Source organism: Hirundo rustica, chromosome 1 (assembly GCF_015227805.2).
Source record: "Hirundo rustica isolate bHirRus1 chromosome 1, bHirRus1.pri.v3, whole genome shotgun sequence".
NCBI classification, from domain to species: Eukaryota; Metazoa; Chordata; class Aves; order Passeriformes; family Hirundinidae; genus Hirundo; species Hirundo rustica.
In genome coordinates, this window is record NC_053450.1 from 52,540,914 (window position 1) to 52,568,792 (window position 27,879).

Sequence of the window (27,879 nt, forward strand, 5' to 3'; positions counted from 1 at the left end):
TTAAACTTCCCCAGCAGTTTAATCTGGAACATAGTTGAGAAGAAAAATATCTTCTATAACTTTAGAAAAATAAAACGATTTTTTTTTTTCTTTTAAAATCCTGCACTTTAGGCAAGCACGCTCCAACTCAAGCAAGACTGACATTATATCTTAAAATACAGACTTCTGTTCATAGAAATGACATTCTACCCCAAGACAGCAGGCACAATACGTAAATGGTATAGAAACAGAGCAAGAACACTTGTTTTGACTTTTCTGATCCCTTTTGTCCTAATAGAGGCCATTGAAAACAAGAATTCCTTTAGGATGCCATTTTTTTCTGTGAGGTGGATCCTTGCGTTTACTGAGAGAAAAGCTTTCACCTGTCCTGGCAACACTGGCAGGAGCTGAAGATACCAACATTAATGGATTCCTTTTTTTAAAACCTTCTGCATTTCAGCAAGGGACAGATCACCTGGTTTGCAGGTCTTCCACTGCTAAACCACTTGCAGCTTAACTTCTTTAGCAGCCAGGGCTGCCAGCACATGAGGTCAGGTTGGAGAAATAAAATGAATGGAATATATTGTGTCACATATGTATGTGGTGCTGTGCAGCAGTTAATTTAGTGAGTGATGAAACCAAAAGAGGGAGTAAGCTTAGCTCCTTGTTCTGTGCCTGCAAGCCAGGAGAAGCCTCACAGAAAATACAGACTAGCACGTAAACTATGCACTCCAAAGACTTACAGCTTTGTCCAACTTGACTTGAATTGGCTAAAACAAAAATTAAAAATATATAGGCACATGGAGGGAAGTTGGTGCAGCAAGTGCTAGGAACCCAGATCATAAAAATATGTTTCTGGTCAACACTACAAATAAACTACAGAAGTCCCCAATCAGATTTCATGTAATGCATTGTGAAGACCTTTTAAAAAATACTTCCTTTTTAAGTGTCTTTAAATAACAGGGGAAAAGAGTGCATTTATTGCACAATTTGTACAGTGAGTCACATTTTCATGTAGTCTAACCATAAACCTTGGAAAACCTAGACCTTTGCAAGTCTACGATTCAAAACACAGCTGAGATATGAATGTGCTTTCAGAGGTTATAACTAGACAGATCTTTCTCTTGAACTGTTGCAACTTTTTTGACATTAGACAATTTACAGGGGAGCCACAAGGCACTAACAAACTGTAGATGATTGCCCAGATGAATATAGAAAATTGTGCTGTGGAACAGTTCCTTTGGTCTTCGGTTTCATCCTCATCACAAGCATGTGCAGATTTCAGCTGGGACCGAGCTGTGTGTGGCACTTACAAATAACAAGTGACATAGTCTGAAAACTAACCATGGATCTTTTTTCAGAGGTAGGACCACATAGTGGTCCATGGTGGTGAAAGCAGCTTGTCTTGTGTGATCTAAGGAATGCCACACAATACCCATCCTTTTAAATAAAAACTACTGTGAATTCACTCCTGCTGCTAGATCTTAAACAGAAGTCAGAAATGAAGCAGGTACTTAGGGGACTTGTTTCACTGTAACAGCTCAGTAACCCAGTTACAGATTTGCTGGTGTCACTCTGCTGACTACAAAACTCAGTCTAGAGAAAACCAAATGCCATGCTGTTCATAACTGCTCTGTCAGAGGCATCCTGTCTCCTTTGACCCTCTAGTCAAAACTGTGCTCCCCACCAGCAGCTAATGGCCAGCTCTTCAAGTAGGTTTGACGGCATGGAGCAGAAAACTATCAAGAAATGCTGATCAGAACAGCTGTTGTTCATAGGGCTCAACTCACCATGGTGAATTGGCTTTCAGACCTTTCCAACAGCCTGAAGAAGATCTGACATCATATGGATGGATAGACACTTTCTCTGGTGACTACTGAGCCAACCTGAGCTCCATTCCTGACTCTTAAGTAACAGGTTTTTGTGACTTTTCATTTGTCTGAGGAAAAAAATATGAAAGATGTGGTCTGACTCATCAGTGTGTCTATCTAGGATACCACTCCTTCCCTCTGTCTTCCTGCTGTCTCAAAACTTGGTGAACTGATTCAGTTCTAACTCTGAAGAAATTCACATCCATGTTTTCAAGGAATGCATCTGCTATAGTAGTCAGTATGAAGACTCACTATGTAGAGTTGAAAGACCTTCATTCAAAACATACTTTTCCTAGCATACTGAAAATAATACATTAAAGGTTCTTTTTCTGACACAGTACTGGGCTGAGTAGATAGCAGCTGCTTATATTGTGAAGAAACACTACAACTTTACTCCTTTTATTTCTTACAGATGTTCCTGCTCCTCCTGCAAGCCAAAACATGTACATCAGTAAAAGCCACAGCCCAAATGCAAGATTAAGCTATACCCTCAGTTCACTCCCCATTAAAGCAGGGGAGCATGGTTCAAATATGAACTTCTAACTCCTTGCTGGCCTTAAACATCTCCCCTACTGCTTCCAGAGTCTGCTCTGATTTGCATCAGTGCACAAAAGGATATATTCACCACTGAGGGAAACCTGAGAGTTTCCAGGGCACATTCTAGTTGACAAATGCTCTCTGAGGCTGTGTCTGTCCACCTTCCCAGCAGTGTTTCCCCAAACCAATGATAATTTAAGCTCTGTGAAACCATGGCATGTGTTGGGACAGTTCAGCGAGGAAAAAAGGATGTGGTTGCATTAGTGCATCTCTTGCTCCTCCCTCTGTAAGACTGGGCTGGTGTTCCTCCATCTGAGGGTGTATTTTCCTGCTGCTTTCTTGCTCTACAAGGGACCACGGTGTGCTTGCTGTTGTAACCCTTTTCCCTGTTCTTACTTGAGGTGACATGACTAAAAAGATGCTGCTAAATAGGCCTGCAGAACACATTACATCCCACTTGCTTTACTTTGCCCACCCAGCTGACCCAAGTACTGCACATGGAATATGTAAGGCCTCAGGAATATGGAAAGAGAAGTCTTGTATTGGCAGCTTACCTGCACTCTGTGCATCTGACAGGAAAATTGCTGCTGCTGGCTGGCTTTGAGGGGGCTTGGTTGTAACTACTCGCTAGATACAAAGGGAGGCCTCGAAGCAATTACACAGCTAAGTTAATTGAATGAGAAAATACTAAACCACTGGTTATTTTTACAACTTAATGATTGTAAAAATAGGTTAAATTACTTGGAGTATTTTTTTTTTTTTTTTAATTAGGGACATCAACCATTTAGCACTTTTTGAACAGAGCGCTGTTGATTTGCCGATTCTTTCTGTATTATGAGCTGTGAGATAATGGTAAGATAAATCTTTGTGGGTTTCCTCCTCATATACATATCTACATCAGAGCTGTGAAGTCAGAGGGGGAAGCTGCTATCACAGTACTGGCACAACACCGAGCCCTCCCCCAGAGCTAAATTCTGATGAGAAACGGGGTGTTGGGGATAAGAGTACCACAACAGTAAGACGGCAGAGATGACTGAAGCAGGATCATAGAGTTCATCCTAGCAGTTAAAAAAAAAAAAACAAACAAAAAAAAACGAGACCCCCTCCCTCCCCCCAGAAGTCTGCAGTCCTAAAGTGCAATTACTTTTGTGCAGTCGTGTCAGGCCAGGGATCAGACTGGATGAAGTTCAAAGCACAAACATCAAACGAGTGCCGTTAGGGATTCGAGGAGGAAGAGGGAAGTAAGGAAAAGAACAACAGTTCTCAGGCATTCAAGTGCATCAAGGAAATAAATGTCCTTTTCTGTCTGAAGAAAAACAACCCCCAGTCTGGTGGAATCCTGGCTTTGTAGTCATGAAAAATAAGTTTTCCTCGCTTCTAGCTGAGAATGTCCCAATATGACACAGTATAAATAAACAACAAAGCAAGAGCTGGGGTGCTGGGATGTTTTTCCGGTGCCCTGCTGCTATACAGCCTGATTTTATTCTCCTCTGGTGACTCTTCGGGTCTGGGTACTGATGAGGCGCACTGAATTAAAGGCATCTGGTAGGAAGTGGCTCTTTTCTCAGGTCGGTCGGGGCTGGAGCCATCGCTCGGTCTCTGTCCATTGTACAGCAGGTACCTGCCCCGGGCATCCTGCTCCATCTTGAAGATTTCGTACTCGGTGTGAGGTAGGCGGATGCCGAGCGCGATGCAGCCGTTTGTGTGGGTGACGTCCTGCTGAACCCCAACCTGCCAGGATCCCTGTGCTCCACACTCATTCCCATTGAAGACGTTGAGCAGCGAGGCTGTGGATATATCCATGGGAGTGACCTTCATGTGATTCACTGCGAGAGAGGAAGAGGGGAGCTGTTAGCAGAGAGACAAAGACAAAAGCAAAGCCAACATGAAGATTGTGGCACACCTGTTAAAATTGTCTCCCCTTGTTCCTTCTTAAATTAATTTTTCACATTACAGGTATGGCCAGCAAATCTATGAGCATCATTTTATGTCTTCGTCTTTGTGCAAAAATTGCTTTTTGCACAGAACAACCCCCCTCCAACTCAGTTGAAGAAAACCTGATGGTCATGCATCTCAGCCAGAGATAAGGCAGAACTTTTCATAAATTCCAGACAATCCTTTACAGATAAAGCCTGGTTGGTTATACTAGGGGATAGGGAAAAGAGGAAACAATAAAACTTTACTCCTGTTTTATTACCATCTGTATTAATTTGTGAGTGAAGCATTTATCTCATATTTCTCATAATTTCTTTACATTTGCTAACTATCCTGTAAACCTAATAAAGTAATTAGTTCCCACTGGGAAATTCGGAAAACACCACAGCTGCACTATCATCCTATACTGCCTGTCCTTTTTTGCATGAATTATGAAGTACAGATAACTTAAAGAAAGACATTTTTTTCTCATCTCTAAACATTGGCTGCAGCTTGCAGTATCAAATGTTAAACTGCTGCAGCTTCTTTAGTTCTAACCTGCTTGTATTTCAAAGGAGTTTAAGGCATATAAAATTTTGTTTTCTAGCCAAGTTAAAAAAGTTGTGAAAAGCCAAAATAAATGAGCCTGCAGAAGCTGAATAGAGATTTTTTCCTGGTGTGTGTTTGACACTGTAGATCAAGAAAAGGGTATCTGAATGGATTGGTGCTGACCAAAACAGAAGAAAATAACCATCCCTCATGCCTCCCGACATACCAAAATCCCAAATCCTCTTGCAGATAATTTTATAGCAAAGTTTGTTGGGAACTCTTCCTGAGCTTTTATAACCAGCCATTTGACTCAATGGCTCTACTGTTTACATTATTTACTCTAAAAGGTAGCTGGTGTGAAAGGTAATTTACAGAAACTGAATCTAAAAGTTTTACCTAAGCCAAATTAGTGACCTTGATCTGTAGGTATGTTGGGATAGCATAAACCAGAATTGCAAGCAGAAACTGGATTTCACGCCAGGAATTGAGCTGGGACATGCTCTAAAACGCCAAAGTTCTGACAGGCAAGGGTATCTCCCGCCTCCTACAAAAATCTCAGATTCGTAAATTATTTCTTCTAGTTGGATGCTTTTCTAAATTAGACCCATGCAAGATGCTTTACACTTCTAATATGGTAACTGAAAACAGGAGAAGAGCCTACAGAGGACTTGAGGCTACCAGAGGCTCCACTGGGGCTGGTGCTATGGTGGAATGTTGTGTTTTGGAAATGTTTGTGTGAGTGGTTCAGGCCCCTGAGCTCTTTTTAAGCAGGGTGCCATGGGGCTGTTTGCACTGGAAAGCTTCTCAGCCGTGGGTGGCGTCACCACCGAGAGCTGCTTTCCAAAGTACTCAATGGGTTTGGGTTGGATACATCTTCTCTTCCCTCTGGTGTCTTTAATGAGAGCTGTCTTTAGGGACACCCTTATTTGCTTGAGGGCCCTTTGGGAGCACATGAAAAGATGCATGCTGCTGTGTCTTGTCTTCCACAGAAAATTATTTATACCGCTTCAGATCTGAAATGCCTTCTGAAGATGCTTTTTTCTCTCTCCTGAAGGCGCCCTAGGACACAGATCTAACCACTTCTCTTAGAGGCTTGACGTCTGGCCACTGGACTTCAAGATCACTAAGTAATGTGAAGTCTTATTTTCTTGTGAGTACTTAAAAACATCTGCCTCAAATGAGTACTGCTTCAGTGGTGTGAAATGCCATGCAGCTCTATAGTTCGGCTGGGCATTCACATAATGCCTGCAAACTTCCCAAGGAGTTATGAACTCCTGAAAATCACAGAATTAAATCATCAGCAACCAAGTCATTATGAGCAAACTGCTTTGGTCCACAACTACCTCCCTCCCACACTGTATCAAGCTACTCTACCTTTGAACACAAATTCCGTGCCACCCATGACTTTAGACGAGTGGACTCCCCGGCTGTAGCGCCCCTTGGCATAGATGGTGAATGTGGGGTGCTTGCAGATGGGGTCGGAGTAGTGGTAGTAGTGGCCCTCCCAGGTGTTGTTGTTGTCGTGGAAGATGAAGTGCCGAGTCAGGAAGAGCACCTCTGGCCGCACCTCGCAGCGCTGGCTCACCCACTCTCCGTGCAGCCCGATGGTCAGGTCTGCCTTGGGGGGCAGGATGGGTGGGTGGTGCTCGTCCGAGCGGTAGATGATTCTGCACGCGATGCACGTGCGGTCGTGGTTCTGAAACAAAGCAGAGAGAAACACTCAGTGAGCATTACCTGTGATACGGGGCAATGCCTCAGGCCAGCCACTGCACGCTGAAGTGACACCAGCTCCACATTTTAAGGAATGCATCCTCATTTCTGATCTTATTAGTGGTACCATTTGGTTTTATGTGTGTGACATCGCACAGCACAAGAGCATGTAAGCGTTTAATTCCCTTGACTGCATTTGCCTGAAATTAACATTTTAGTTCAGGATCTAGAAAAGGCTGACTTTATCCTTCAAATCACATGAGAAGCTAGCAGATGGGAATTTACTATAATAGGAATTTTGGAATGCTTGTGTCAGAAATCAATACATTTGCAGAGGTGTTATTTATTTGTCTTTCTTTAAGTTGTTAACATTAAGTACTGTAGATAAACATGGGTGTCATAAGGACTTCTTTCTTTTTGGATGCCACCTTGGGAGAACAGTAACCAGCACTTTTTAAACTCAGCTTTTCTGAGCCTTAACACAAGTTTGAGAAGTGTGTGATAGGGCTGGTTGCTGCTGGACATGGTGAAAGCTTTATGGCCCCCTTCAGCAGGAACAGGGTCCATGGTGCATGCCGAGCTCCAGGGTGGCTCACCATGGCCATGCAGCAGTTTCAAGCAGCCAAGTAGCCCTGGCCCCAAATGTGAGTACCTGGGGTGTCTTAGGAGGGGTCTTCAGGCTCCAAGTCTGTGGCAGGAGTGGAGGCAATTTCAGGCTGAGGCTTCCACCTCCTGAGTGACACCATTTATAGTTAATTTACACATAGACCATTATTTTACATCCCAGGGACATAGAACAGCAGCTATTTCATTGATTTCACTATTGCTGAAAAGACTTGGGATGATTATCTGGTCTGGGATGGGGCAAATAAGACACCCTGTTTAATATGTGTAAAAGAAATATATTGTGGGTGTTGTACATTGATTCTGTGAAGCTACCTACGGTCATTTATTGGAAGAATTCAGGGCACTAATGAAGCCTGTGTGAATGTCACCCCTAAAGTGAGCCGGAGCTGGAGTCAGTGAGTGGAGAAATGCTGACTTCATAGCAGCTCACATGGACTTTAAAGTAAGAGCAGTGAATATGAGCATTAATGTTATGGAGGGTGCTCAGAGAGGCCTCAGAAAAGAGGGCTGGAAAGGTGTACAAAGAAAAAGTATTTCTGTAAATCTCCCAGATGGCTGCATGTTGAGCTTTAGCTCTTAACTCGATGCATCTCAGGAAAACACTGCACAGCTTGAGTGTAGTGGATATGAGTAATTCCCCAGTGCACTCCCCTCTCTCCAGGAAGGACTGAAGAGTATCATTGACAGAAGAAGGCGCAAGATAACTGTATTGGTTGATCTGATCCAGTGCTGGCCAACAGCCCTGCTCTGAGGAGGAAGGAGACTGGACTTGGTGATCTCCCAAGGGTCTTTTCACCCCAAAATATATGGTCTTCTAGAAACCACATGTCAACATGCTCTTAAAGGGGATGTAGTCCTTTCCCACTGTGGAGCTTGTTACCAAATTTTAAGATACATTTTTTTCAGCTAAATTCTGCAAGCAGGTGCAAGGTCCATTTGTACCTTACTGAAATACAAAGAACATTTAATTGAGTAATTTAGCTGCAACTGGTGAAGTTAGTGCAGATATATATACAAACAGTATCTTTCAACTGTAATAGAAATAATGCTTTTTCTTCCTGAAGATCCAGATGCCAGTGCCTTTTAACCACACATTTCTGTCCTGCCATGGGGTCAGACTGGCTGCGCTGTTCCCTGACACATTAAGGGCACTGATGACAGTAACTTTGTGGTTCTGATTGCCCCAGTCACATAAAGTCAAGCCAGAGAGCGAGAAAAAGACAGTACTATAAAACTAAACATAGCTTGTATAAATTGAATCCATCAATAATAGGAGAGAATTTCTGCTATAGTCTCTTCTCTGCTGAAGTGAATTTGAAAGCTTCTATCATCTCCCAGAGGAGACCCTTGCAGAGCAGTATATTGGTTTGGTTTATATTCACATTTTCCTCCCAGGAATCCATTTCTGTGATTTCTGGAAGGAAGCAATTTCTGTTGCCCTTGTTCAAAATCCGAAGAAAACCAAAAAACAACTCAGCCTGTTTTCGTTTTTGGTCACCACTGGCCACCATTTACACTGCAAGCAGAGGTGACTCCTTTGGCAAACCCTAGGAAGGTCCTTGTTAACTCTCTGTTTCTTGTCTGTAGTTCACCTAGCTCTTTGACTGCTGTGGTCCTGAACTACTCTAACTGCTGTGAAGGTCTGGCCAGTTGTGCTGCTAAGGAACGTCCAACCTGATGGCCTTCTACTCAACGATGGTGCGCCCAAATGAAGGGGCTGAGGTAACCAGGCACTTTTTTCATCAAATGCCAAGTGCAGCAGGGAGAGGTTGGGGCGGTGAGGGAGGAAGCAGAAACATCCCTTTCACAGCTGTGAGACACCAGCTGGCTCCGGCCCCTCACAGGGATGTACTCTGAATGCATTGCTTTCTTGAGACCAGCATTTGAATCTAAGCCCATACAAACCTTTTTTTTTCTGTGATACTATCTTTCACAACATTATAAACTTCTCAGTGGAAGAATATGCCATGTTTAAACTCCCTCAGTACGATTTTTGCCCTAGTAATGGGCCAGGGAAAAAGCTAACTCTGTTATGAGGCAATTTGACTTAATTATGGAGTAATTTATGTTTAACAATTGACTGTATATTTTGCTCTTGCTTTTTTTAGGTCAGCTGCTCTTGGCTCTTAATTACATTATCTGAAGCTTTGCAAATCACTCCCTTTCCATGTGTTTCAGGGAAAGATTATTTTCTAAAAACAGGCATTCAAAGAAAATAGGGAACAGAAACATAAGATGTTTGAGTCCAAACACAATTAAGAACTCTCTAATAAAAAGCTCATTGGGGCATGCCATAAACTAAAAAGCAATAAAACGAGCAGAGGACAGGATGAACATCTACGTTTTTGATTATCTTAGGTGCACAGTGCAATATTTTTAATAGTGGGGCCTTCCTAGAAGGACTGGGCCCTGAAATAGCTGGAAGATCCCTTCCCATGATGTGTGGCTCCTTGCAGCTCTGCAATGCCAAAGCCATTGTGTTCCCATTCCTCATGCTTCCAGGTGTTTCTTTAAACCCAATTTCTGAACTAATCCATGAAGCCCTGTGTGCCAAAACAAGCCTGAATCTCTGGCTGAAAACTCAGTTCTTGTAGCTGGGGAGAAAATAGCTTAGGATCTGAAAATTTCCACCAACTTTTTTTTTTTTTTTTTTTTTTTTTTTTTTTTTTTTTTTTTTTTTTTTTTTTTTAATCACTCTCTCCTGCTGTCTCAGCTGAAGTGGTAATAAGGCCAGAGAGCTCTGGAAGTCAATCTAGGGGGATCCTAATTAAAAAAAAAGCAAACAACGATGAGGTTTCTTCATCTTTTTCCCAATTGCTATGGATAGTCAGGAACATAAACCCTCCCAGCACAGTTTAATTTTCTCTTAAGTTCCGTGGAATCCTAGGGCTGCCTAGCACTAATTATCTGACCTTGGCTATGCCACACAGGATGTGACAGGGTCTGTAACGTTGTACCCAGCATATCCTTGCTGCAGGAAGATGTGAGATGAGGGACCAGGCACCGGATTTCCTCAAGCACGGGCTCAGGCTTGAACTGTGTGTGCTGTACAGATCTAACCAGTATCCTGGGGTGTTGGAGGAACCAACAGCCACAGAAGTTGGGGTAGGAAAACCCTGCCATATGAATGCACATACTACCATGATGGGAAGAGCTGAAGAAGAGGGGAGAGAAAAGCCACACCTCCGGAATACCAAGTGTCACCAGCAGGACCAGGTGGGACTGGACTGAGTCATCCCGGTCAGGATGCTTCAAACCTCGCCACCCAAGGAAACACAGTTACCAGGTGTTACTGTTAGTAACTAGTGCTCCCAGGATGAGTATAAATGGAAATTCTTGGGAGAACATCAATTCAAGGACATGCTTCCAGCTCAACAAAAAAAGCTGGGTGGCTTTGCTTCACATTGCCAAGGAGCCAAGTCCCCAGGAAGGACACATGAATTGTCCAGGATAATATCAGGCTCGCTCCTCCACCGCTGTAGATAACTGCAGACCAAGACAACACTTTAAAAAACGACCACAAATTCTCCCCAGTACAAAAGTGATAATTTGCAGGCTTTGCATGACCTCATATGAAGCTGAGTTGACTAATGTGCTTTAGCCTGGCTCTGGGGAGTTGACAAGCACGGCTGACACAGTTATAACTCAGCCTGCCAAATGGAATGAAGAAAAACGAAGATTTAAAACTTTAATTAAAAATCTTGAGGCAAGTAAAATGTTGGAGAGAGCGGTAACTCCTTTCCAGAGTTGTCAGATGGATATTTCTTTTGGTGGGAACAAAGGTGCTGCAGCAGTAAGGAGGGTGGAGATATACTCAGATTTATCTGCAAATGCGTACCATATATTCTAAGATATTGAGGAATGTTTTTTATTAACTGCTCTCATGAAGGGAAAGATAGTGAAGGAATCTCAAGGCACTACCATTACACAACTGTCTGATCCATGATGTTGATTCTGTTGCACAACCCTGCATAAATCTGAAATAAACAAAACCAATATGAAATGCAAAAACCTTCTGGTTGTTCTTTTCTGGTATAAATTACTTTAGCCTGGGCAAAAGACAAGAACAAAGAGAAAACCAGACTTCTCAGATGAATGTGCTTGCCATGTCATCTATCCCATTAAAATGATACTAAATTATGGTGACATTAATGTTTTATGAAGTATTAACAAAAATAATTCCTGGAAAACCTGAAGGGACAGCTTGAATGTCCATTTTCAAGAATAAAGTATTTCCAAATAAAGCTGCCTTATGTATTTATTATGCCTTTAAAAAGTATCCTATATAGCGCTCTAAACCATGCAGTTTCACCACTGAATCCTCCCTGCCCTTTTACAAAAGATGAAGCCACTGTGCTTAGATGCCAACCACAAGGAAGGTGTCAGTAGTTTAGATACAGATGCTGAGTTGACCTGAAGGCCTGGGGTTTATTTTTCTAGGGTTAATTGTTAATTTTGATCCCCAGTGCTGCATTTGAGTTGGGACAGCCTCTTACTGCAGCTGCAGAGCAGAGAGTGCTAAGTGCAGATGTGGCACCTTCAAAGGCGCAGAGCCACAGCCGAGAGCGCTGTCGAGCACGGCAAGGACCAATCTCAACTGAAAGCTCCTTGCTTCCTCAGCTCTGCAGGGCAACACACACACTGTTATTGTTCATAAACCTGGAATTAACCCATTTGAGCATTCTTCTGGATATTCCTATTTCGCTTCCCCTCATAATTCTCCTACCAAGAACCCTTTCCAAGTAATAATGGACAAAAGGCACCCTTCAAGTGTTGCCTTCATCTAGAAGTCTAGCGGCACTACTCAGGCAAACAAAGGAGTTTTGTCTGCCAAAATTATGCTTTTTGGTTGAGTTTTGCATATTTCTCTGAGGTGCTTCACATGTTTAACATCTATTTATTAACTTACGATTGCTTTTCCCTGGGAGTTTCACAAGTACATAGCATTCCCCTAGAAGTGAAATCCCCGTGTTTCAAAGAGATGAAGACTCAAATTTTTGAAAAGCTCAGAGAACTTTGTACACTTTGTTCTTTCTTGGCTAAAGGAAAGCCCAAGCACCAGTCTCCATACATTGAATCTGTATCAGCTGCAAATTCCAGGTGTTGCTGGAAGTCAGGTCTCAGAGGTGAATAAAGTTGTAATAGAGAATTGATTCATTAGTCGCATTTTAAAGGGAAAACATCTTACTGAAAGAGTGTGTCCAGCAACTGATTGAGCATGACAAAGAGTGAAGGTTATCCTAGCACTTCTTAGGTTTCTTGTGATGTTCCAGACCATGTCAGCCTTATTCCTAAGTAATGATCTAACCAGAATGACCGGTCATCACAGTCCTGCTCTGATATTTCCCGTTACTCTGACACACGATAAAATAGCACAAGGAGTTCTTTGTTTACAAAGCAATATTGCTGAGGCAATTACATGTAAAATAAGTCAACCCAGTACTGCTATTACACACATTTTCTGTAGTTTAGAGCAGACATTTCTGAAGACACTTTCTGTCCTGCACAGAGAAGGAATACTGCATTTAAGCCTTCCTTCATGCTACAAGTCCCTGTATACTTTTGTGATATTACAACTAATCAGACAGCCTCCTTGATGTTGTCCTAACTGGGAACATTTTGATGGCCAAGCAGTTCCCCCATTCTTCCTTTCCCACCCCTGTGCTCTCTCATGCTGGCTGAAGAAGCTCCCTGTGTGATAGCTTGAATCACTTGACAAACTTGCAATGTCAAGAGACATCAAAGATGTTCATCTCCATCCATCAGCCAGTCCTAACTAGTATCTTGAGCCAGGTTAGAAAACAGCCAAGATAAATCTATATAGTGACCTATTCATCATCTGCACTCAAGAGCTTCCATGTATTCTACAGGAGGAATTTGTTTAAGGTATGTTCTTATCTAAGAGAATTCATAAAGCCTTAAGAGATGACATATTGTATGTTTTTACAAGCTCCCTGATTCTATATGAACACTTGAGATACGGTAATCTGTGGATTTATTCAGATTTGTAGCTCTGCATAAAGCTGTCTGGTTTTTGGACAGCCCTTCTGATTTACCATCCCATGGTGAAATCGCTGCAGGAATTTGGATAGGGTCCAATTCTATTTGTTTCAAGTCCTGATCATGTGGCTTTGGCATTCCTAACATATCCAGCAATCATTTGCTTTTAATTACCATTCATTTCAACCACATAAGTAATGAATGTGGCTACCACATCCAACTTACAGGCTGTGTAAACTCTTGGGCTGGGTGGAACTTTCTTCTATATAGAGGCTTAACTATAAATTTAACTCAAAATGTGAATCCTCTTAACTTATTTTAGGCAGGCCTTTATGAGTCTAAAATATAAATAAATAAAAAGGAAATGAATAAAGCCTTAAATGAAAGATTCCACACAATACACCTGATTCACTTCAGAAGCAATTTCCTGGCCTCCCCAACCTCTTGGTATGACTGTAGAAACCTTAAAAAAACAAGTTGATTTAACGTTTCTATTTATTCATGGTGTCCAGTTTCCAGAGGAGTCTGTGACTTGTAGTTTTAAACTCAATTTAGCATTTAAACTCATTTTCAGCTGGGTCCCAGTGGAGCAACAATTAGAAAGGGAAAAGAGTTCAAAAAGGAAGGGTTATAACCTTTCAACGGTATGTTTGCCTGGACTTCAAGGAAAAAAAAGAAAGAAAGCACTTCTGTTACTATTCTTCCTACATTTGGCAAACAGTAGGTCAGAGTGCCTGTTGAGAACCTGTTGGTATAGGGATCTTCATGCTTAGGTCCAAACCAACAAATCCATATCCTGGAATCTTTCACAGCAGCTAAAGCAAAGGTGCATTTTTTATGGTATTGCTATTTATATCATGCTGAAAGCCTAGCTGAGGCCCAGCTTCTCTTAGCTAACCTGTCTCAAGAAACACACCTCTCTTACGCAAAATTTGGTCCCTTAAATTTGAACATTTTATTTTAGAGCCACTATATTTTAGAGAGAAAAAGGGATGCCACAGCAGCAGAACAGACAGGCAGGAGAACCATTACCTCAAATTACAGCAGGCCTGGGGATAACAATCCTAATTTTCCAAAGCTGGCTCAAAGTACATCTGACTGCTCTGATTGTAATGAAATTACAACAAGATGGAAGTGAAGGCATTTACTATCTTATATATCAGCCCAGAATAAGACACCTAGATTAGACCAGAAAAAATACTCAACTGCAGTGATTTAAATCAAGGTTTTGTCTCTGTTTCAAGCGGTTAGAAAAGGATCTACAATATTTTCTAGAACAGATACAATACAGCTGGTGCCTGATAATTTCTATCTACAGATACCCACGAGGAAGAGATCTAGCAAAGAACCCTCACTCTCAAATCAGTAAAATGAAAGTTGATGTGGTTCAATTGATTAAAGGAAAACAAAAAATTTTGCAGAGGACTGTGCTGTGGTACATCTGCTGCTGCTGAAACTCTCTATTTCGGACGGTAAGTTTAAAAAGAAAACTCACATTTGGCCTTGGTCACTTGAAGACAGCATAATGACAGAAATTACCACAGTGTTCATACAGCAAAAGAGTCGACTGTAAGTTAAAATGATCCCCAGGCCAGGCTACAGAGCAATTAAAGACAGAAGACATAAGGACCGGACCTACTAAAATATTTTGCTCACAAGAGACAGAAACAACCCAGGGCAGACGGTTTTGAAAGGAAGGGAAAGCCAAAGCTTTTCATCAACTCTCCCTTCTCTTGTTGTGTTTCCTGCTATTGCTGATAAGCCGTAACTGATTTTCGAACCATTTGTGATGGGATGATTAAAAATGGTGGTAACCCATTAGCTGGAAGTGATGCTGTGGCAGTGCCCAGATGGAGTACACCGATGGCAGCAGCACCTGGCAATCCTGGTTCCAATTGCTGCCTGCCTTTGAAATGTCACCAGGAAAGATCTATGACAGCATTCCTGCTACAGGCCATCAGTGCTTCCTGTCTGAGTTTTATTTAGCTTACTATGGGTTGATCAGTTCCCGATGAAGCTGAGGGCACTTTGAGGCCCCTCTGAACACTGAATTATCAAATGGAATTAGAGCCCCATTCAAAATTCACCTGGTTTTTATTTCATTAATGTGTGTGCTTACATCTGGATCCATGACCTGCACAGTCCCTCATTTATTTTTCTCTTCATGCTGCCCCTTCCATGTGTTTACCTTCCAATTTCCTTGTCTCCTCTTCAGGTTATGGATCACCCAACTTCCACATGCTGATATTCATATTTGATTTCTTCTCTCCCTGCGCCCCCCCAACACCCCCCAGCTATAGGAGTATCCACTGATGCCTGTTCTTCTGCTATCTCAGCTCTATATGAAACCTTCCTCTCAGCTGCTGGCCTACAGCCAACCACTCCCCCTTCTGCCTACAAGTCTCTGATTCCATCTTCAGAGTGGCTGTTATTGAGTTTACTTCACGAGATTACTTTTTTTGCAAATGTGCAATAACTTCTGTTATCATCTGTTAATTAAGGCTGTACTCAACCCCCTATATTAGAGGCACATCTACATTTTAGATTACACCAGTGCATGTACTCAGAAGAACTGAATGATCTGGGCTTTGTCACCAGTACCTTAAAAAGGATATATGCAACCCCCCCCGACACATACCTTGGCATTTTGAAGAGGAGGCTGGTAACTAGAGGGCCGATAGTATCTCCTCTGAGTAGCATCAGTGTGAATGTCTCCGAGGAACAGCTCCTCCACAAGGTGGTCTAAGTTGTGGTGCAGGTATTGCTTCTCCACGCGGATCAGCTGGAGTTCGTGCATTGCAAAATTCAGAGCTTTGGTGCATTCACAGCCGTTCTCTTCTCTCAGCAAATCATAGCTCACATCCTGCTCCCAGGGACTATCTTCTGGGATAAATCCAGGACACGTCTGGTTCACCAACTCACTTAATTTTTTGGCCACTGCTTCGTTGTGGCATATGATCTGGATGCCGCGGAGCTGGTAGTCGGCCTCAGTGCCCCCCCGGATGATCCAGGACGCCTGTCGCAGACGTATCTTGCCACGAATGACCAAGGTGTAGATGGGGTTTGTGCAGCGATTGCCACCGTAATAGAACTGATAGGCCTTGAACGTGTTGTTGTGGTAGAACCTGTAAGATCTTGTGATGAACTCTGGGCCTGCTCTAACCTCGCAGCTGTGGGAGGAAAGAAAGTGAGGAAACAAAATTTTAGCAAGGTGGCACATGGCGTATACTACAGGCAACACAACCCACGTGGGTCCACAGAGACACCTGGGTGCTGATATCCCTTCAGCAGGAATGGGAGTAAACAGGAACCAGGCATCTGTGGCCTGCCGATTGTCCAACAATTCCCTCTGCTGCTATTAATACACTGCCTCATGGTGAGCCTATCTAAAGGCTTTATCTTGTAGGCTTAAATACTTTGAATCGTGTTTTGCTTTTGCCTTCTGTCTGGGGACCACCATGTGACTCAATTTTCATTGAAAATAGTAGCAGCTTATTAAACATCTATTGCTCTCTTTTGCACGGTAGATTGAGCAGAATGACAGATAACATCAGGAAGTGAAATGCCATACGTCCAGGGAACAGCACAAAGAACTGGCTTACAAGCTGCTCTAGAAGCTTCTCTGTGTAACTCCATGATCTCTGGTCTGCTGTGGATATGCAGGATCACATCCTGAGCTTTCCCACTCAAACATTCAACAGCGGTGGCTGTTAATGCAAAACTTCTACTTGGCTTGAATTTGGACCATGCAATATTCAGGCCTTGTGGGTTCTTTCTCTTTCTTCCTGATGGCAACCTTTTTTTTTCCTCTGAAAGTGTAAATGGCAGTTAAATTCCACTTCCTGTAGGAAGCCCTTCTGTGCCTCCAAACTTGTTCTCCTTGTCACCTCTACACTGCTTCATTTAAACAGAACTGCAGAATTGTTAAGGTTGGAAAAGATCTCTAAGACCATCGAGTCCAGCCATCAACCCAACACCAGAATGTTCACCACTAAACCACATCCCAAGTGCCACATCCACACGTCTTTTGAACACTTCCAGAGATGTTAACTCCATCACTTCCCCAAACAGCCTACTCCAATGCCTGATCACTCTTACAGTGAAGACATTTTTCTTAATATCTAATCTAAACCTCCCCTGGCGTAACTTGAAACCATTTCCTCTCATCCTGAAATACACTTTCTGTTAAAAAAAAAAACCCAAAACCCAGTCCTTACTACTACAAGTCACTTCCAATGAGCATGTGAATATTGCCTGCTGAGACACAGAAAGCAAAACAGCTCTCTGAAATACACATCAGGTCTAAAGAGTAACAGGGCTAGTGAAATACATCTTCTTAACTTCTTTTGCTGATAAAACCTGTGCTAGACACGTGTTCTGAAAACAAGGATCCATTCAATGGATCTAATGCATGGAGACAAATATAGTACATTGTTATGTTTGAATGAGCATCCATTTTGGCAGCTTGGTAGGCGCCTTCCTATTCAGAGAGATTTAAAGATATTTCACAGCATGCCGTTTAAAATCTAGACAATGAATTAATTCGTCAAGACAGCTTTATGGCTTGCTATTTTAATGTACATAATGCTGCTCCTTCTCCTTTTATGCATAAACATATAGAGAGCATCTGGAATTTAGAACATCACCATATTAAAGAAAATATTTGAAGCCATTGAAAGTGGGAATATTCATCCTTCCCTCTCTGCTTTTTTTAATTATCTTCTCTTGCCCATCCCTAGCATCTTGTTTTATCTTTCCTTACCCAGTAGAGACCCAGTGGCCCTCAATATTGGGAGGCATCTGTACAGTGATCCGGGCTCCATTGTGAAGATGTTTCAGCATATGATGGCACTGTGACTCCTTGAAAGCCCTCCAGGCACTCTTCTCCAAGGACCGAGGGTGGGACCTGCTGTCCGGGTGAAGAAGAGCAGAACCTTCTCCCAGCCCTGTGACAGAAAGTGTAAATTATATCATGAGACCCTGCCGAGTAGGGCTTCAGTTTGATAAAGGATATTGTGACCATCTTGTATTGAATGACACTTGCTCATATTGTTATGTTTCTGGGCAGACACTCTTTATTTTCTCATCTGTAAAAAAAAATATATATATATATGGGAAGCTCTTCCTTTCTGTCACACCACTAATAATCCACTACATAAATTTATGAAATAAACTGGGGAAAAGAGCTCAAACTGAAGTGTTTTGTTTCCCATGCCCAGGAGATGTTGCTCTGAAACTGAACTTTATAGACACCTCTGTAATCTCTGGTCAGGACAATCAAAAACCTAGACTTTCAAACTTTCACAAAGTTGTGTCCAGATCCGGACACAAACTTCGTGGTTTCAGCCCGCCTCTAATTTGAACGCTTCTATAATAAACTTGCAAATAAAGGCTACTCTTTAAAGTCAAGGGAAAACAGATATTAAAAGCAAAGCCTCTGCACACAGGAAGCCTCTGTGATGACTGAGGAGGTCAATTAAAGGCAGATCCTTCTATTTTTATTTTAAAGGGGAAAAGGAATTTCAAAAGCTAACTTTATCTCCAGCACACAGTAATTTTGGTTTCTAGCAATGTATACATATAAAATCCACCAGCACGCTCTCTACACAATATTAATTGAACAAAATGAATACATAGCTTCAAAAGGAATGTGCCTTTACTCTTTTAGACACAGCCTGCTCTTAGGTATGTTTGAAAACATGGATCAAAAGAAAACCCCACATCTAGGGGGTTAAAAGGTGACAAACATGAACCTTACACAACATGTTGGAAACTGTATTACATTGCCATAAGGAATTTGAGCACCAGAGGGCTACAAAATAGATAGGGGTGGGGTGAGGGGGCTGTTTGAGTGCCTGGGAAGTTGGGGCAGCCATCTCAGGAAAGGGTTGTCTCACTATAACCTGCTTCCAGGGGCAGGGTCTGGGATTCATCCCCGTATTTTCTGCTGCCTTCTCAGCTGGCCTGGATAAGAAACGGGGCTGTTGGGGATCACCAGTGAGATCCACCCAGTACAGGATCCTAAGCTTTATGCCCCAGCCCCCATCTGACATCTGGGCACATGCCTGGTGTTAGGTAGACACTTTCTTAAGCCCTTCTCATTTCCCATTAAAAAAAAAAAAAAAAAAAAAAAAGTGATTCATTGTGTTGGCTAGGTCTTAGATTTTCTGGAAGAAACTTGGGTAACACCTGGGAAAATGGCACTGCCAAAATTATAAATACATGTCAACCATTTAAAAACAGCAATTCCTCAACTAAACAGAAGCAAAGACTTGTCCAGGAGACAGGGTAAAAAATGATCAGAAAAAATACAATAAATACCTCAACCTAAACAGTGCTCACCATTGAACAACACCAGGATTTAATGAGATTAATGGATACAACCTCATAAAATCTTTTCTGAAAAATCTGATAGCTTTGTTATGTTGCAGGTTACAAACAATTCTCCAACATGAATGAGAATTCATGGCCTTGCTTTCTATAGGGTAATAAATACTAGGGATCCTTTGATATTTGATCACACTGCCTGAGATGCCCTTACAGAAGCCTGATTTTCAGGGGTTCGGTATTTCTCCCTTTCCAGAAGCCAGAAAGTTCTCAGGTATTTTACACTGCTGAGCAGTCACCCATGCTAGCACCAAACAACTTCCATTCTGCAGCCAGAAATGACCTAGCCATGACAGGGTGATGCTCTGCTTGAATCAACTACGTCTTTGGAGAGGCAGGATTGACTGGGTTGGGTCTCTGCTTCATGTCCATGCAAGGTACTGGCAGCCACCAGTGCTAACTTTCAACATGGTGTCTCCTGCAGAGAAATTATCTCACACTGAAAAAAGACTGAAAATTCACATTTCCTTTTGAAGTTGTTAAACATTTGAAATCTGCCATCACAAGGAGGTTTTGAAATTGTTCAAGTGGCTATTTCCAAGGCATATTTATTGTACCACTTGCTTTTATGCAGTCATATTTTGCCTAGTTCATGTCATATGACTCATGAATACAGATGCATTTAGAAATGATTTATTCATTTAGACATACTTGGGGATTTAATTTCTTCAAGCAAAAATCCTTCTGTGGGAGGACACCATCTTGTATGTGCACATATCAAAGAAGAAAATGCAGTAACCACATCAGACACTCCCAATTATTCCCTGAAGGAAATAATGAAAAGAAGGAGTTTTTGAAAAGGAGTCAAACTTTATGCGGTATTTTACAGTGTCTTTTCTTTGCTACAGCTCAAAAGCAACGGTGTCTCAGCTCTCCATGTCACATGAAGGTAGTCCCGTCTGCAACTTGCAAATGATAAACTGCAACAAGGAAATGGAAGGGAGATTTGCATCGACAGCCCTAGAGGAAAGAGGGTATTTGTTTGGGACTCTATCCATCCAACTGTGACAAATGAAGGCAAGAACAAATTCAGGTAATCAAGAGAGGCATAAGAACATAATGAAGGCTGCAGAGACACAGGGAGAGATGTAGAAAACACACACATAGAATGGTCTGGGTTGGAAGAGACCTTAAAAATTATCCAGTTCCACTTCCCCCTGACCATAAGCAGGGACACCTTCCACAGGACCAGATCGGTCAAGGGCCCATCCAGGCCTTGAACACTTCCAGGGATGAAGCATCCACAACTTTCCTAGGCACCTTCTTTCACTGTCTCATCACCCTCACAGTAAACACTTTCTTCCTAAAGAAAGGATTATATTTAGATCTAATCTAAACCTGCCCTCTTTCAGTTTAAAGCTGTTCCCCTTGTCCTATTACTACATGCCGTAGTAAAAACTCCCTCTCCAGGATTTCTTTAAGTACTGGAAGGTGCTCTAAGGTCTCCCCAGAACCTTCTCTTCTCCAGGCTGAACAACCCCAGCTCTATCAGCCTGTTACCACAGGAGAGATGCTCCAGCCCTCTGGCCATCTTCGTGGCTTCCTTTGGACTTGCTCCAGCATGTCCACGTGCTTCCTATGCTGGGGAGCCCAGAACTGGACACAGTACTTGAAGTGGGATGTGAGCAGAGCAGAGCAGAGTGACAGAATCCCCTGCCTTGCCCTGCTGCCCATTCTGCTTTGGATGCAGCCTGGGATGTCTGGCTTCCTGGGCTCTGAGTGCACATTGCTGGGTCATGTTGAGCTTCCCATCAACCAACACCTCCAAGTCTTTCTCCTTGGGGCTGCTCTCAATAATGTTAAACAACATCACAGGACCAGAATATCAGAATATGAAATTCAGCATAAAATTAAGAGACAGCAATGGGACCTTTACCTATGTTGGCCTTGCTGGAGCAAGGAAATACTTAATTTAGTGCAAACTTCTTCACAAAGAAGTCATTTCAACACTCTTGTAGTTACTGACATATGCCCGTAGATACAACTGCCATACAAAGGAGATGTAACTTCCCCTTGTACCATCTGCAGGTCAAACACTGAGACCAGTGATATGCTTCCCACACAGGGCAGTAAATCAAACACCATCTTCTGTGTTTTTCCTCACAGCAGGTGCTCGGAGGCAGTGCAGTGCCCCCTGCTCCACCCTTGGCAGTGCACACAAAGTGTTCTGCAAAACTGAGGAACTGCAGGGATGATGTCACTTATTTTAAAAGATCCATTTGGCCATGTTAAATGAGACATTGCTGGAAAGGCTCAAGGTTAAAACATACATTCACAAACTGGGAAAAGAATTTCACCACTCTTTAGAAGCCCACTTTGGAGAGTAGATGCAGTTGCAACATAATTGGAGCCATTACTTTCATTCAGAGAGATCCAAGTCTGCTGTTCTCTACAGCACTGACAGATGGTAGGTTTCAGTATCTCCATGACTGAGTATCTCAGACTCAACTGAGAATATTTCAGACTCTCTCTCTGACTGACTGTTTGAATTTTTCTGTGTTATGAAGGAATATTACCCACTTGTTAAAAAATATAAAACCAAAATCCACCCACTATGTTACTACTCAAGAGCGTAGCAGACTTCAAACAAAAAAACAAAAAATCTTTGCATGAGACCAATAACAGTAATTTTGTGAAGCGTCCTGTTGGCTCTTGCTTTAGCTACACCAAAACTAGAGATGGTTACGATTGTGAAAACAAATGCTGTGGTGTGGGGGCTACAAAGGAGCAAGTCCAAAAGGAAAAGGAAAATTCTGGAATCCACCTGAAATAGCAAGTAGCAAAACAAAAGCATTTTATGATGAGCTGAGATACAGCTTCCCTTTCAAAATCAAGCCCTAGCAGTGACAGAGCTTTAGCATGAATCTAATTGAATATAGCATAAGAGGTGCTACAGCTCACTGGGGATCCCTGCCCAGACCCTCAGAGATCACACAGACCTTTGAGGGCCTGTGATCCCAGATCACACTTTACCAGGGCAGGATCCAACATCCATCTGAGTGGGAAAGTGGAAGCCTGTACAGCTGCCACGCCACTAAGACGTGGATCGGAGCATGCACCACACCAGACAGAGGGCTTCGGGCTCTCACGTTCACCTATAAACCTGTATCTGATGTGGGAACAACCATTCAAGATAAAAATAATTGTTAAGGGAAGATAGGTTACTTTCAAGTTCTTCAAAGATTTCTGCACATAGCTGCGAGTAAAATACAAATCTTAAAAGGGCAATCTGTTGGCAGCCCGTCACGCAATCGTGTTTCAAAAATGGTTATGACAAAGCTCCCTGCCAGCACTTCTGCAAAAAACTGCAAGCTGCTAGAATGAATGTTTTGGTTTTCTGAAAAACAGCATGCAAATACTGCACAACTGCAACAAAGATAATAAGTAGAGTTGTGCTTGAACACAGATAGCTTTAATTTAATTTGTGCCTCAACATCCAGGCCAAATTCCGTTCACAGCTATGCCAGCCTGCCAAAGTATAAGGCAAATAATCTTAAACTGTTTAGATTTTATCAGTTTAATGAATGTCTCTACCAGAATCTAAACCATGGTTTCAAACATGTCCAAGTGTAGCGCTTCAAACCACTCTCAAAGCTACCAGGTGTTCAGCAGGTTCATCCTTTGCTAGATGGGGGAAAAGACGTTACCTCAAAGTAGGATTCAAACCTGGATTTAAACGAATTGCTCAGCAGGAATCACTTAACCTTTTTTTTTCCTTTTTTTTTTTTTTTTTTTTTTAAATTTTCTAGTGATGTAAATACAGAAGGACAAAATTTTATTATGAAGTAAAACAACCTCGAGTGATAGTGTAAGTTCAAAATAAGCAATGGCTTCACCTCTGACAGAAACATTTTAACATTCATGCTTTACTCCTGCGGCAATCTCCTTTCAAGTCAGAACTTGTTTGAAACTGGAAAGACCTTACAACAGATAAAAGAATAATTGGCTGGATTAACTTTATAGCTCTCCTTATCTGGGCAGTTGCCCTGCACAATTAAATAAATAGACATTTGAATTATGCTCTTTTCTTGATGTGGGATAGTGGCAGATAATGCCTATGACAGGCTGTTAGCTCCAGTGCAAGCTTACATAATTGCCATGGAGAATATAATGTCCTGTTACCAAGCCTCGAGCTGTGTTTACCAGTGTTTTCCCTGCACTTGAAACTTCAAAGGGTCCTCGCAAGACTGGGGCCCAAATTAGCTACTACAAACAAAAGGGTTGGGAAAGGAAAGCCGGGTTTTATGGCCAGGGAAGCAGACAGGACAATGACTTCCTTTCACATGTATCTGTTGCCTCTCTTGTGCACACAGAGTTTCCAAGTGCAGCTTTCGAAGAGAGCCAAAATGAATGCTTCAGTGCATGGAAAATCCTGAGGAGGGATCCAAAGTATGTTTACATGGGACAACTAAAAAGTAACCCCCTCAAAGCTGACAGCCCAGCATGGAGGTCCCCTGTTACCCTACAGCTTGGTCCTTATTCAATGCCCTCTCCTGGAAGAGGTCAGAGAACCAAGTGCCAAGCAGTTACACAGCCCATAACCACTGCTTAGCTGAAGTTCTTAATTGGGATGGCTGCTGCTACCTGTGCAAGGGGAAATGGCACTGCCTAGAGTGAGGGTTTCTTTATGAAACCCCGAAGGGTCAAAGCCCATCTTCCTTCAGGGCAGTGGGAACTCTGCCCCTGACAGGAATGGGTGCAGCACTGGGATGTCAGTGCGGTACAATAGCAGTGGTACTCTGGTCTTGCTCCCTTTGCAAGAAACATCTGCCCTCTGTCAGACATGTGCTCCATCCTCTACCCACACCTTGGCACCGGGGTTTATTCATGCAGAACTGTCCCCAACCCCCCTGGGACTTGTGTCGGGGTGAAGACAGCACTCAGCAAACTCATTACATATAATCCTACCCTCCATCAGCCCTAAATAATCACCTCACTAATGAAATACTCCCCTTGCCTTGAATAGCTGAAGGTGTTTGCCTCCAGTGTGGTTGAGGCTACTTTTGGGCTCCATTGTGTGCCAGCCTTTCTACAGACACCCTACAGAGCACAAAATCTGCCCTTTCTGTTGATGGCATCTACATCTTACCACTGTGTTAGCCCACAGTCAAGCTACATGAATGAGTGAAATGGAATTTACACTGACAAACTTGTGAATAAGATTTAGTCCATCTTCTAACTCTCCCTGTAAATTCTCCAAATCTTACACTAAGCAGTGTGTCCTCCCATCTTTTTGTTGTCTTCTGGATTTTGAAATGCATTATTTAACTGAGGAAACAGACCACATATGCCTCTAGCAAAGAGCACAATATATGTTCATTTTATGGCTATGGCTATGTATAATTCCTGAAGCATTTACTTATTATTTTCTTGAAAAAGTTTTGAAATAAAACACTACTATGCAACTAATTTAAGCAACATTGCCAGAGAACTTTTAAAAGCATAAACAGTTTTGCTCTGAAAAGCCTATCAGTCTTGTTTTCATCATCTTTATTAGTACCATTTTCATGATGTTATCAACTAATTGCTTAAAAGTTTCTAACTCATTACTCTAACAGTAGCATAATCAAAAATACACTAAAGGGTTTTTTTAGCATCTCTATTTATTTAAAAAAAAAAAGTTATGTTTACAAAAGAAATTAGCCAAATTTGTTTTGAATCCACTTGACCATAGCTCTTATTATTCAGGTTTTTTGGAGTTGAATGATCTTAGTGTTTGACATCTGAAACTTCTGTGGCTTTTTGTCTAAGCAAAGAATACAGTGACAATGGACAACTTCCAGCTGCAAACCGTTTTTTTGTTTGTTTGTGACACCATACATATACAGGTTTTATTTTGATTAATGAAGCCTAGTTTTTCCAAATTTCAACTTAAAAGTAGGCATTTCTAAATGTAATGAAAGCAGAAGCTTTAGCCTTACAGGACATTTTAACTTGTGTCACAAAGCTCTAAGCCCTAAAAATCCTCAACCACCCATCCACACTCACTCACTATTAACCCTTAAATTGCCATATGCAATAGAAATCCAGAAGAAACACACTGTATGCTGCAAAGAGGCTTAACACTGCAACCCCCTGGGATTGCTGGTTATTCTTACACATTCCGGACAGCCGCTGATCGAAGGATGCTTCTGCTGACTTTATGGCATGGACAGAAAAGCTCTAGACCGAGCTAAAGCCAACAGGGTAAACACATTTCCATGGGCTACATTTCAGTGCATTATATGCCACTGATATAAATTTCAAGTTTGTAAGAGGGCAATAGTTTCCAATGACTTACTGAAACTCTGATCCAAACTGTGAACTGCTACACTACCAAGGTGCTCATCTTCGTATACAAGGCAGTGAGTTGTATCTTTCTACAAGAACTTAGGTTTATGTTATTTGGTGAAATATAACTGCAGATGGAAGAAATGGATGAGTTTCCTTCATCATCCTCTTTTGGCAGCTGCTGTTTTGATCTGATCACTGGCCCTGATTTGTTTCCTGCTCCAGTCAGCATTCAGCTCTGCTCTGTAATTCCAAGCAGATGAGCCAGGGAGTCCAACCCTGCAATTACACCTCCCCTCTTTACCCTCTAACTTCAAGTCTCCCATTTCAACTTTTACATCTCAAATCACAGAGCTAAAAGAACACCTCTGGCATCCTGTCAGGTCTGGCTCAGCTAAACATGTTTCTACGCTCTCCGGATCTCATAGCTGAGCTGTGAGAAGAGTATAAAGCCCCCTCCTGGGGACCAGAGCCTCCTACTCTTTCTCTAAACAAAATAGATCATCAGAAGCCCATGCTTTTTATTATTTATTAAATGCCATAGTGTGTGCTTAGCACTTGTACAAACACAGAGAGAGACAATCCCTGCTTCACAAAATCAACCCCAGGAACAGCTTTGAAATCCTTAACCCCAGCTCACAGATCTCCCACTGCATTCATGTAGGTCACTTGCATTTCAACAGTTTAAAAAAAAAAAAAAAAAAATCTCCTTTTACGACTAAGCTTGGGGTGCTAAGAAATTTAACCGACGGATGCTGGATGCTACAAAGGACTTCAGAATTAGGAACACTCTTCAAAATGATGCTGTAACCGAGTGGCTTGAGTCACACTTTCAGAAGGATATCATAACACAGATTTTTCAAATCTGGCTGCCAAATGTTAGCCATACCTAAGCAGCTCATTAAACGGCCTCCTTTTCAGAAGTTTCTCTTGAAGAACACTGGCTTTCTGGAAAGATGGGTTACCTGTTTAAGGGTCTACAAGTGAATTTACAAGCTGAACTTTCAAGTTCAAATACGCTGACTTTTCTCACTAAAATTTTGCCCACTGCGCAGTTTCAGAGAGATGTCAGTCCAGAGTTAAACTGAGAGGCTGTCAAAGCAGGACTGTGCGTAGTAACACCCAGAATTTTTGTGCTTTGCAGCAAAACAATTTTAGTTGGGCACGAGATCCGGTGCTGGCACACTTCGCCTCCGAAGGCTTCCCGGATAACACCTTCACGGCAAAAAACTTTTTCCCGATAAGAGGAGGAACGCGGGCCCCGCAGGGTGTCTCGGCCAAACGCGCCGGAGTTCGGCGGCGCCAGCTTTTGCCCGGAGGTGAGCAAAGAAACTTCGCGTGAGGTGCCCGGACCAAGTGCTCCATCCAAGCAGTCCCAGGCTGCAAGACAATCCGCCGACACACGCTCGGGAGCGGGGCGCTTTCGGCGTGGCTTTACCCCCGCCGGCGGCTGCCGCTCCCACGCGTGCTGCGCGGGGCTGCCGCTAGCACGGGCTCAGCACGGGGCTCAGGCAGAGCCGGCGGGGGCCGCCCGCTTCCCATCCTCTGCCAGACCTCTGCCCGGGGCAGGCGGGACCCAGCGCCCGCGGCCACGACGGCAGAGCGCACCCACCGCGCCCTCTGCCCCGCCACAGAGGCTCTGGGGCCCCCCGGCACCCCGGCCGCTTTTCGGGGCACCCACCCCGCGGGCCGAGAGCCCCGCACTCACCGTGCAGCAGCAGGGCTGGGAACAGGTACCGCATGAGGCTGCCGTACGGGGCGGACATCTCCCCGGCTCGCAGCGCTCCTTGCCCGCTCCGGCCGCCGCCACTCCCGCCGCGCCGCCCGCGCCTCAGCGCCGCCGCGGGCAGCCCACGGCCCGGCGCTGGGGGGCAGGCGGCTGGCGGGCCGGGGGCCACGGGCACCCTCCGGGGCCGCCGCCGCCGCCGCCGCTCCTCAGGGCTCCCGTCCCGCACGCCGCCGACCCGGCAGGGCTCCGGCTCGGCCGCCGCCGCTCGGTGCCCGAGGATGCCCGCGCCGCCGCTGCCGCGTCCCC

At 43.2% G+C, this 27,879-nt stretch overlaps 1 protein-coding gene across 1 annotated transcript; it reads right to left on the reverse strand.

Annotated features, from left to right (window-relative positions):
- APCDD1 (APC down-regulated 1) lies at window positions 1-27,673 on the reverse strand. The gene is made up of 5 exons (XM_040080276.1): window positions 27,553-27,673; window positions 17,950-18,133; window positions 15,826-16,357; window positions 6,225-6,546; window positions 1-4,213 (listed from the first exon to the last, which is right to left on the reverse strand). The coding sequence occupies exons 1-5, from the start codon at window positions 27,608-27,610 to the stop codon at window positions 3,765-3,767; spliced, it is 1,545 nt and encodes a 514-aa protein (XP_039936210.1). The 5' UTR covers window positions 27,611-27,673; the 3' UTR covers window positions 1-3,764.
- Window positions 27,674-27,879: the final 206 nt, after the last annotated feature.